The following is a 12,407-nucleotide window of genomic DNA, read 5'->3' on the forward strand; positions in this document are numbered from 1 at the left end:
TTGAATTGATCCCAGAGTGGCCATGCCTTCTGTACATGGCTGAGGGCCGTCCTGTCAGTCTGACTTGGGGGGCTGCAGTGTACCAGTCAGCAACCAGCATTTCTACTGGTAAAATTCAGATATGGTGACTCTAATTAAAATTTTTTTGAGAGCCTGAGTGACTGAGAACAAAAGACAGCCTTGTTGAAGTAGTTCTCACCTATCTGTCCTTTCATAGAAGAAACAAAAGTTATATTCCTTTCTTGAGACTAATTTCCTGCTAATGATCAGAGACAGCATTAAGTAGAAGTATATTTCTGTTTTGGATCAGGATGAAAAGAATCTCTAATGAAAAGGTAATCTCTGTGTAGTCTACATATAAATGAGGATTGCCAGTTCCTGCTCCAACATTACAAGCCTTTCAGATATCCTTTCTTCAGAGCTGACTTCATTTCTGGGATTAGTGATTTGTGCTAATATTTAATGCCATGTGAGCAACATTATATAAATAGTTTGTAAAGGTTGTCATAGCTGGTTTTTCTCCCTCAAAAACAATTGCAACAAATTTTGAGGCAATAATTCAGTTGTCTTGTCTTTTGTGAAATTAAAAAACAAATCCAGAAGAACAGGAAGTACTGCCAGAGGACAGGAGTAAAAATGGAGTCCAGTGGAATAAAAACCCCAACATACCATTCCAGTAAACACTCTTCTCTACAGAGTCAGTTCCAAGCTCATTGCATTCGTAAGAGCTGGAAAAATACTTTCTCTTGAACACTTAAGTTTGTTCTGTGGTCAGTGTATTTCTAGCAAAGTTAGTGCAGTATTACAAGACTCGTAATAGTCTTATGAGCATACTCTGCTGTTTCTAAAGAGGTTGCTATTTTGGTTTTACCAATGTTCTTAAGATGGGGCTGATTGCAGGGTGCAGGTAAACCTACTGACTAGTTACTAGAACTAGCGTCAGCTGTCACTGGTAGCTGTTGGCAACCAGAGCCCTTCACAGCACAATGTCTGAGTGTGTGCCTGCATTTAGGGGTGTGTTTAAACAAGAAACTTCTCCTTGCTTATTGGGAGTGTAGGGAGACTGTTTGAGACTTCTTCAAGACCCATCTTCTTGTAGAAAAGGTGCATTTTACCTTCCTAAGGCTGTGTCACAAGCCAACTATATTCAAGCTTTTCTTTGCATCACTGATAATTCTAATTTCTAATATATTATAAATTCAGACTTGTGTGGCTTCAGTCTGATTCACACAGTTTAATGTGTGTTCTTAACAAGAAGTGGAGTGGCCATTGTGCTTTGCTTATGCTGAACTTGGTGACCCACAGATTCATGCACCTGGTTTTTCCCCAGCTGTAACATAATCAGAAAGCAGTGGTGTGATAACTTCATGGCCTCGTTTTACCCAGCTGCTCTTTTGTTTCTCCCCATATTTGGTTGTGGAGTTGATTTTTCTTGTTTGTGGGGGCTTTTTGCCTTTTTTTTTTTTATATTGTAGTGGATTTTATCTTTATACTTTGAATAATAATTGAAGAAATAAAACCCCAGATGATAAGCAAGCTCTATGTGAGCTTTCATGGCAGTAAATTTTTTGCATCTTGAAAAATCAGTCTGTCTGTTAAGCTTGTTTGACTTGGTACTGGATAGATTTTTTTTTCCTTCTATGGTTTATCTCTCCTTCTTTTAATGCTATTCAAGGTCCACAGTGCAGCAACATCTCTGGCAACAGATCTTCTAAAATACCATACAGATCATATGGTTCTCAAAGCATTAAAAATCACAGGAGTAGAAGGAAATCTTGAAGCTGTAGCAGAATATACTTGCAAGCTATCAGAGCAGAAAGAACAGCTTGTTGAGGTGAGTTCACAGCTGCTTTTATTGTGTACGACACTTAGAACATGAGTGGCTGGATTTGCATAAATCTGTTCTTTAGGAAGGCTTTGGTCTGTGGCTTTGTAATTTTATTTTATTTTCCATGTATGCTGTTGAATTTTGTATTGTTCTTGGCAGGGTCTGAGCCAGAGGTGTCACTGTGGCATGCAGGCGTTGTAGAAAGGATATACATTTGTGCCCAATTCTCCTCATGGATCTAGACTCAATCTGTATGTAGACATTTGGCCTAAAACATGACTAAAAAAGTAATGAGTAAAAAGTCTCTAGATCCAAGAAGAGACGATAACCCTTCTCTTTCAAGTAGCAGCATCCAGCAGTAGCTGATTCCAGGTATACAAGAGTGCTGGAGATAGACAGTTAAGTTTCTTAATGCAGTGAGTTTGATTTTTTGAAGACCAGTCAGGAGGGCCACTGAAAATCTTTCTCCTTTGTGAGAAGCAGTGTGGGGGGATGTCAGCCACGTGCACCTTGTTGCTGTCTTGTCTCACAGACAAGCAGAGGTACCTATGCCAGCAGGAGACATACAAAGATAGATCACGTGAAACATGGTGATGCCAGCAGCTGTATTTGCATGGTGTCCAATACTCATTTCTAAAAAATTACGAGATACAGGGCTCGAGGATTCCTCCCAGAAGTATGAATATTCAGAAGCAACACCCTTGAACTTCCAGGATTGGAAGAACAATGCTTTGAGTTTTTAATTTCAGCTTTAATGTCCCCTTGATCTGTGACTGTTTCGTGTTCCAGTGAGACACTAATTTTTTTTTTCAGGCATAACCACGAGGTTGAATAGTGCTTGCATGTGAGACCTTACAGCATTTCTGATGGTGGACAGTGCAATAAGTTTCATATGTGCTGTCTCTGTCTTACAAATTCCTTTTGATGTGAAAACTTCCATGTTCCTTCTCGACCCAAGGTTCACTCTTAACCTAACTAAAAAAACAAAAAAAAAAAAAAAAAAGGAAGCAGTATTACTTCCCTAAACTAATTAAACTAATTTGACACTGATTTGCTCAAAGATAATTCAGTCCCCTGGATGATGAAAGCCTAAATTTTCCACATGGTTGCTAATTGCTGAATAAGCCTGTTCTGGTGAAGTTACTTAAGCTACAATTTTCCCAAGTTCTCTATGTGTTTGTTAACTTTCAGTTTTATTCAGTCCTAAATATGTGAAATTGTTTTTGTTTTACTTTATTTATTAAGATTTTTCTTTCTCTCAGTGATTTTCCATCCCTTCCAAGTCAGGATTTAGCCCCATTTTTATTGTTAATTCTCCCTGAGAAACACCCAGCTGTGCAGTCCCCAGTACATTTCTTAAAGGACTGTCAATAACTTTGTGTTTGTTTGTGTGTATTTTTGTATGTACACCTTTTCTCACTAATAATAAAAGCACATTTTTTATGATTCTTTTAATATTTTTTAAAATAATTCAGATGTGTCGCTTATTGAGGCATGTTTCTGGAACTGAGCCCCTTGAGATTACTTGCATACATGCAGAAGATACCTTTCAGGTCACTGGCCCACAGGTATGTCCAGCTTCTAACTGGCCTCTTCTAGTACACATAAATCAATAAAAATTACTTGTGTGAATTTTTAGGAGACCTAATAATGACCTGTTCAAAGCATTCATTTCTAAGAAGGAATTATGTACTAATGCTGGGTGGTAGCTAAAAGAGCTCAAGAGAAAGATCATCAAGCCTGCAAATGTCAGATGAATACACTACTAAGACATAATAGTAGCAGTTTAATTTTGTGTTTTGCTTGTGGAGGCATTTGTGAATTCATGTGGAACACTATGTACTAGGACTTGCAATAGCAAATGCTTTGTTCTTTGTCCAGATAATTTCTGCTGCAGAAACCCTGGCATTACATCCATCTAGCAAGATTGCAAAAGAAAATCTTGAGGTGTTCTGCGAGGCCTGGGAGTCTCAACTGAGTGACATGTCTTTGTTGTTAAGAGAAATCAATGATGTGTTTGAAGGAAGAAGAGGTAAGAATGCTGTGTAGAAACAGAAAAATTTAAATTCAAGTCTAAGAATTTTAAGTGTGATTCAGGAAATTCTGCTTTCCTAAGAGAGGAGTGCAGTAAACAGTTCCACATCCTGTGGGATCTAGGTAGTAACACACAAATGTATTGGGTTTGTATAGATGTGAAATCAGGCTGCTTATTGGATTTTTTCAAATAAAAGCAGCCAAATATTTAAAGGCCTGATTTATGTAAGATTAGCTATGTTTAATTTTCTGCACTGGGATTAGTTCTAGCAAAATCAAATGGAACTGTTCAAAGGACACAGAAGTGTTAGACACAGCTGTTTGCCAGCAGTGTTCACATACAAGGGGTGTAGGACTTCCACCCACCCTTTGTTCTATCTAGGACATATCATCAATTCATGACAGTCAAGATACAACTTGAATTGTGACATGTTTAATTAATGTCCTGTGTTTGTGGAAAATACATGTATACATGTATATTCTGTACTGTCAGCTTGCCTTGTATTCACTTCATAATGTAGTGAATGTAGTTATTTGATTTTTAAACTGCTGTCCTTTCTCCTGGATGGAATTTCTGACGACTCTGCACAATCTTGGGATATTTTCTCTGGTTGGTAAGTTTATTGGTATTTGTACAACATGTAGAAGAAAAGCTTGGAATCTTAAGGAAAAAAAATTCTGTGTCTACTTTTAGCATAGGGTAATTTACCTTTAAAATGGAAGGCATTTTGGTCATCATTTTTATACCACGTATTTTTCTTTCAGATTACGTCTTTAGTGTAGCCTGTTATAATTCTTACAGCTACGTGTTTGTTTCAGTTTTTAAGGTATAATTGCATACAGATAGAATGTAATATATAATAATACTGAATGTCTTGTATTTTTAAGAAAATCGCTCAGGTTTAAAAGCTTAGATTTACCTAAATACGGACACTTAATTTTTTGTATCTAAGATACAGAAAAAATAAATCCTTATTCAGGTTAGATGACACTTTATCAATGATACAGTACTTCATCTTGCTATTGAGACCTTTTTCATTTTTAGACTTTATTTTGTAGTTTAACTTTCTGTTCTTGATTTTTTGTGTAAGCAGTTCTTTACTGCCAGCATTTCGAGCACAGTAGCAACCAATCACAGGGTGTAATATCTTAAATTGTTGTTGCTGGTTGCTAAATGAGTGTGTGCCTGAACCTCAAGGCTTGTAAAAGAAAACCTATGTTGAAATTTTGGTTGGGTTTACAATAATTGTGTGTAGAGCAAGTTATTGGGAGTTTGAGACAGTTGAGAAAAACACGGTTGTTATCCCAGCTGTTCTTCCACCTCGGTCTGGAATACCACATAAATATTTGCAGCAATCAGAGATCCTGTTTATGGGCCTTTTAACTTTCAGCAGATTTGTTTGTTTGTTTTGGGAGCCAGGGTGACACTCGCTTTCCTTAAAGAGAATATTTTATAAAATGAAACTTAAATTATGGTATTACTCTATTGTTAATGTGTTAGAATAAATTTGGAATCTTTAGGGCTGATCATGCAGTATGATTTTTTTCATATTCATACAATGGTTGAATGATAACCTTTTTATATTTATGTCTATCTGTGCATGTGTACATACATACATATATATATTACTGTATTTAAAAATATTAGGGTGAGAATCATGCAGCCACAGCAAAGCATATACTTGGCTCTCCAAACAAATTGTTCTTGATGTCAGATGCCCAGCCTCCTCTTTAGTTAATAACTTTCTCTTGGGACTGCTGGTGGCAGATAACACATTTTCCATAAGTGGTATTTTCCACTTTCTTTAAAACATCATTTCACAAGGGCAACCCAATGTCCTTGCTTGAAGGAGGGAAAGAGAATGAATGGGTAGGTGTTGCTGAGCAGGTTGGAGGCCATCATGTGTGATGCAGTGAAGACTGCTCTTGTTTGGCATAACCACCCAACTGTGTTCTTGTTAGTGTCTCTCATCCTCAGTATTTCTTTCAGCATAAACTGTTCTGATACCACCGCTGACTGGTAAGATATTAAGCATAGCTTGTGTTCTCTCTGTGGCCTTGGGTGCGTTAGGTCTTGTATTGCCAAAACAGTGTTAAGAAATCTCCATTTTCCTTATCTCATGGCCCAGCCTAGTAAGAGACACTCTTCTGAATCTGGATTGTTTCATAGTAGCAACCAATTATCTCCTTAGAAGTAACATCTTCTTACATCCACCCGTCTTCTACAAAGTTTTCCTTTGTATTGTGGGCTAATCTGTTTTTGTTTGCTTGTTTTCTCTTGCTGGACTTTGGAGTGACTCTTGTCATTTAAAAAAAGAGGGAGGGGAAAAATCTCCACAAGTACCCCGTCTTTTTGCTACCAGAAAATACCCTGAAGTTACCTTGCCACTTTTAACATTTTTCTTCTCCGAGAAAACACAACTGGTGAGCCAGTAAATAAATGAAACTAACATATTTATTTGCTAAGAGATTATAGGAGTGGCATTCACAAAATTTTTGCCCTTGCAAACACAGTGAAGTTTCACAATATTTGATAAGACTCTATTCTTCTTGTAATTCATGATACTTGTCTTGAGGTTGGTAAAAGTGTCTTTATTTTACAGACTAAAATGTATCAAGTGCTTTATTCCCAGTAAAATTGTGACTGTATGTAACAAGAGATAGAATTACAGTAAGAGGTATATTTTTTTTTTTCTCCTCAGTTTAAAAACTTGTATTTTTGTACTACCAATTTAAATGTTTAGCTTTGTTAGAGAGTTCAGAATACAGCTTAAGATGCAAAAATTGAATGGTGACTAAATGTGCTGGACACATGAAATAAAAGAAGCATTTTTCGGATTACACTAGATTAACATTGTTTATACTAATTTCTTTATTTTTACGAGCAATTGCATAGCTTCTTATCCAGAGTTTTTTTCATAATGGCAAATGAGGTATTTCTCATGCTGAGGTTCCAAATGCGCATGGGAGGAGCTGCATTTAGCTTGAAAGTGAAGCAATATTTTACTCAATTGTAATGAAATTGTACAGGAATGTACCCAAATTGTAAGGGGCTTGTTTTGGGGGAGCAGGATGCACAGGCACAGTGGGGTGGGGAGGTTGGTGAGCACAGCACATCCCAGTAATACACGTCCTTGTGTATTTTGGAAATATTTCTGTGCTGTGCAGAACTGTACAGCAAGGAAGAGTTGGCATTATTTTGCTCAATCCTAAACCACTTTTTAATCCAGTGGTGAGGAGGCCCATTCTCCACAATGTTGGTGTGTCCAGGCTGGGATAAAGAGAGTGACGGGCTCCTCAAGAGGGTGGCTCCTGCCAGGTGTGGGAGGTTTGGTTCTGCACACAGAGATTGTTTGGTTCATTTCCATTTGATGCTTAACTCTGAGGCACTTGCACTTTGAGGTGGACCACCTGATGAAAGTACCTCTCATCCATCCAAGCTGCTGGATGTCAGCCAGTCTCTTTTTTTCTAATGTTTTGGTTTGAACATGCTGGAGAACAACATAAGTAAATAATCCTCTGATTTGCTCCCTTGTAACTTGGGTCAGAAGTGAGAGAATGGTTTCTGAAGATAACATACCTTTCTGCCCTCCTCTTTTGTTTTGCCCACATGATTTGTGAGGAGTTAAATGACCATGAGGTTTTTGAAGGGCTGTAGTTGATGAATAGGTGATACAGGTCAGGATTTCAGAATTGGGACACTCGAATTCTAGAGAGAAGAGTGAAGCAGGCATGCTGCCATACTCTCAGAGAAGAAGTGACATCAGAAGCAGGACTTAAAAGTTGAAATAGGGGCATTATGGAAGGAAAAACATGATTTGAACTAGTAGAAAGCATAAAATTGGAAGACAGAGTGAAATAATGAAAATTAATTTTAAGTGAAAAAATAAAAAAAGGAAAAACATGTTAAAGAAAGCACATTAGGAAAAACAAAGGCAGTCAAATAAAAAGAAGACCATAATGTGGTGAAAAAAATATATTTTTCAAAAATATAAATTTGATATATTAACAAAGATCTGACACACTAATGAAGGAAATCAAATACCTAAAAAATTATATATGTATATTCTATTAATGGAATCAAATAAAAGTTTTGTGATTACACTGATGAAATTAAGTATTTTCTGATTAAGTAGGATTATCTTTGACATGAGTTGATCTGCTCTTTTAAAAGGTCTGGTATCTGTGGGTCCGCTGAAGTGTGGTTTTTGTGTGTGTATTTTGTGGTCTTCAGGGTTTTTTTAAATGTTCCAAAAAGTAATAGTTAGATCTTTCTTCTTTCTGAATATGGTGAGCAACTAAACCTTGTAAAGCCAAATAATGGGAATTAGTATAAGAGCAAAGGAAACTTTTTTTCTTACTTCTGTTTACCACCACTTTCCATTTGGTTTCCATAATTCTGAATGCCTGCCTTGTGTGTGCAAGTACTGTGTCATTGCAGTAAATGCTTGTATTCCATTTGTTATGTCAAAGCTTTTTGTGTTTGAACTTTTTAACAAGGCACAACAAGTTGTTACGTAGCTCCAAGGAGATCCTTTAATCTGCAGCGTTTTAAAATTGCAAGCTAGCTTTTGTTCTTGGTATGTCTTACATGTTTTCTTACATGCCCTTTAGCTGATGTTTTGATGTAGAGGATGTTGTAAATGACTTTTCATAATTTGTATCAGTCTTTAGGGAGAAATCTTGCTTGGATACATGTTTGGGCAATTAATATCCGAATAACTCTGCATTCTGAAAAAAAATAGTTACTCAGCTTGTGCCCTGTTAGCTAATTCATCTTTTGCAAAACTGGGTAGGAGAAGGAAGAGGTGATCTTAGAAAGGAAGGTCACATTTTTTGTACTTTTCAAGAGGGTTGAAGGACACTGGTTGGCATCCTAAAATTTTAGGAGTCAGTTGCCTAGACACAGAGATTATCTCCTGACGTGACAGGAAAATCATAAAGGGCATGCTTTCAAAAAATCCTGAATGCACAGAAGAACTGTCTTCTGAGGACTCAGAATGGAATTTCTCTAGGAGTGGATAAAAGAGGAGGAATTAGCAATTGTAGAGGGGTTTTTTGCTTGTCCTTCGTTGTGATGTATGTAAACATCCCTATGCAAATCTGTACTGACATCCATTGTAGTAGTCCTTGGGGTTTGGTTGGCAGGGTGGGGTTTTTTTGATTGTTTCTGGGGTTTTTTGGTAATACCAATTTCTTACTAGCTCTTAAGGTCTTTACTTATTTTAATTTGGTTTAGCAGACTTTTCTCTCCTGAATCTGTTGTAATAAATGCAAGTCTTCATTACCATTATGTCTTCTGGTAATTGAAGCTGTAATCCTAGGCTGTTAGCCCAGGCATTGTTTCTTCTTGAAAATAAAGTTGTCTTATCAACTTTTAGGTAACACCCAAAAAGGATTTTTTTCTTTCTTAATTTGTTTTGCTCATACTTGGAATATTGTGGGCTCCTGGCAATACAACAAACAATTCAATAAGTGTGTAAAATACTGTAGAACTTTCTTCTTGATAAAATACAGCACACATGCGATATGTATAGTACAGTACAACATGAGAGTTTTACTTGCATTACTTAGGAAAACCTGCCTAGGTATTTCTCACTAGTGGTGCTGTCTAATTCCAAATTTCAGACCATCCAACCCATGCCAAGAAAAGCCATACACGGAGCTGCAATTTTATGTTATTTTGAGACAAAATGAGTGCATGTAGCTAGTGAGTCATTGGAGAGAGTTGCTTTACTTCCTTGTGAAATACATGCAGGGGACTACAAATATTACTGAAAGAAATTGTTCATAGAAGGTTTCTTAATTGCCAGTTGCTGGGAGCTAAAATCTGAGCAGTACAGGGCTCTTGGCCTGTCTCTGAACAGGAGACAGATCTTCCGCAGTATTCAGAGAGGAGGAATGGCAGGTAAGTAATTTGCTTTTATAGTACTGCAATTTAAGTGAAGGCATTTGATCCCACTGATTAAAATCTGCATACAAATTTTGGTATAAACCTGTGTGTTCTTCATAGGAGAGAAGCGTGTCTACCTATCACTGCCCAGACCAGGGGTAAGTTGCTTTTGGGTTTGTTGTGTTTATTTTGTATCTGCTGTTCTCTGTTTGACTTCTTTCCCTGTCACAACTTGATGGGGACATGGCACTATCTTGGTAACATGCATCCTGACTGGTTGGCTGACAGTAAAATATCAAAGTTTGTCAGTTTATTAAATGAATAATAAACAGACTGAAGACTAAGGTAACTAGTTTTGTAATGTGCTTTAATCACTTAGATTGTACATAAACTTTAACTCCTGTTCATTAATTTTTTACCATGTACTCTACTGTCATGCCATATAATAAAAAACTGCATTGTTGCTATTAAAACAGTAGGAATATGCTGCAATATACTGAAAACTAAAAGAAAAAATAAATCATATTACTAAGACTTAACATTGTAGACTGAGTTAACCTATTTGAACAAAGGGTCATGTTTGAGCCTGTTGAAGGCTCTTTAAATAATGGGTTCTTGTTTCCTTCTTTGATCTTAAGTGTGTTTAATGTAGAGAAAAAAGTTACACTAAATACCCAGTTTTTAGGTGTGAGGTATTTAATATCCTTAGCTGATTATAATTGATATTACACTGTTTCTGAGAGTGTCTGTGTGTTAGGAAGCCTCCTAAACCTTGTTAGTGTCATGTAATCAGTCATTTAATTCACTTGCTATGAACTGAATCTTTTCATGGGTAGGAAAAAGGGAAGAAATTATCTCAAGCACTACAGTAAGCTCTAGCTTGTTTCTTTCTCTCCTTGCTTTCTTTCCTTAACCTGTACTGTTGAGGAATTCGGATTTGAAATGGTATCCTGTCTCCATGTCTTCTGTTGTGCTATTCTACGGCTTCAAACACAATACAACTTCTTACCCTAAATGAAAAGAGAAAAGCTTTATAAATGCAATCTTTATAAAAAAGCTTTATAAATCCAATCTACAGATTTAAATTGAATATGTTAGGCTACATGAGAATGGGTGAATTTCACAGTTATGAAACTAAATATTTGAAACTTTTGATAGGGTTTCTGTCCCTTACCAGTTTGACTAAGGCACATAGATTCTGGACTTTATAATTTAGAGATTATATGTTTGAAGTCAGAGTCCCACTTATGGATTTGTATGTTTTTTAAAATAACTTCAATAAAACATTGTGCCCAGCATTTAAACAGTTCTGTTTTGTTATTGTTTGAAAGGTTGCTGCCTTCTTTTTGAGTTTTGCAGGATACTTACCATTGTGAAGAGTTACAAATACACAGTTTGAACGTAGATGGGAAATGTAGATTGCATCCACAGGACACCAGAGTTTCTTCACAGAGTAATTTCTTTGCCTAACTGATTCTCTGAGCTTTGGAACTGCCTCTCTTCCCAGTGCTGTTCCTCTCAGCAAAGCCTTTCCTCCCCCTACTGTCACCACAGATCTGCTGTGCCTGGCTGACGCCCACGCTGTCCCTGCACAGAGGCCACACTGTTCCTGCCGATCTAATTAGATTACATATTTTGTTACATCTGCTTAATTGCCACTGTGCTGTTTGCTGGTAATGAGTGGCACCCTAAACCATGCTGTAGATGAGGACCAGAACAGCAGTGATGATTCACGTGTGCACTTAATGCATGGGTATATTTTTTCTCTGTAGTATTTAGTGTCAAAGCATGTTTTTAAAGCAGAATAACCTGTCTACTGATCTGACTTTGAACAATAGTACTATTGAAATAATGCAAGTGAACACTAGAGTGGAGAAAACTGCAAAAACATTCGGCGCTTTCTTTAGTTATTTGTGAATCTAAAAACTTATTTGTTGTAACCAGTGCTGGTTTTCTTGAATACCCTTCACTGTGCAGCTTAAATAATTGCCATACCTTCTAGACCAAAGTTTGTGTTTACAAGCAAATCTAGTTTGGTTTTGTCTTCCTTTCTTCTTTTAAGACACTATCTTAAAAACAGCATTTCTTAAATTGCATCTCTAATATGCAATATAAATCACAATTAGGAGTATCAGTTCTTACCCTTTGTGCTAAATCTTTCAATATGAGATCAGCATTTCTAATACATAGGCAGAATTACAGTGTCTAATCTGGGTAGACATTCATAAGATTCAGAATATTTAAACATTTTGGGATGGGGAAAGAGAAATTGCATGAAAGCTAAACTGAGCACCGAATTACACTAGGAACTTCAGTATGAGTACTTTTTGCTCAGACTCTTGAAGTGAGAGATGGAGATGGTACCTGAATCTCATTGCTGATGCTGTTCACAATGAACAGTGTTGCTTCTTGTTTATTTTTTCCCCTGCAGGCATTACTAAGCCTAATTTGCCCAAGTACTTCCACTAATGAATAGCAGCAGCTTTTTTCAGAGTCTCAGACAAGGCTCTCAGTCAGGCACTGAGATCATCCAGCTTCCTCCTGTGCCTCACACCTCTCCAAGTTACGACACCAACTTTGTACTTGCCATTCCAGTGGTTTGTGAACGTGGACTGTGCCTCCCACATCTGGTGATTTTGCTGTCTTTGCACA

The 12,407-nt window shown here is 37.0% G+C and overlaps 1 protein-coding gene across 1 annotated transcript in view; it reads left to right on the plus strand.

The window, feature by feature from the left end:
• CTNNAL1 (catenin alpha like 1) overlaps positions 1–12,407 on the plus strand; it is a 57,451-nt gene that overhangs the window by 39,894 nt on the left and 5,150 nt on the right. The window contains exons 9-12 of the mRNA XM_039570676.1: positions 1,676–1,834; positions 3,304–3,396; positions 3,710–3,860; positions 9,876–9,913. Coding sequence (XP_039426610.1) covers positions 1,676–1,834; positions 3,304–3,396; positions 3,710–3,860; positions 9,876–9,913 — 441 coding nt within the window. The remainder of the gene's footprint in view (positions 1–1,675; positions 1,835–3,303; positions 3,397–3,709; positions 3,861–9,875; positions 9,914–12,407) is intronic.

This window comes from Corvus cornix, chromosome 2, assembly GCF_000738735.6.
Source record: "Corvus cornix cornix isolate S_Up_H32 chromosome 2, ASM73873v5, whole genome shotgun sequence".
Lineage (NCBI taxonomy): Eukaryota > Metazoa > Chordata > Aves > Passeriformes > Corvidae > Corvus > Corvus cornix.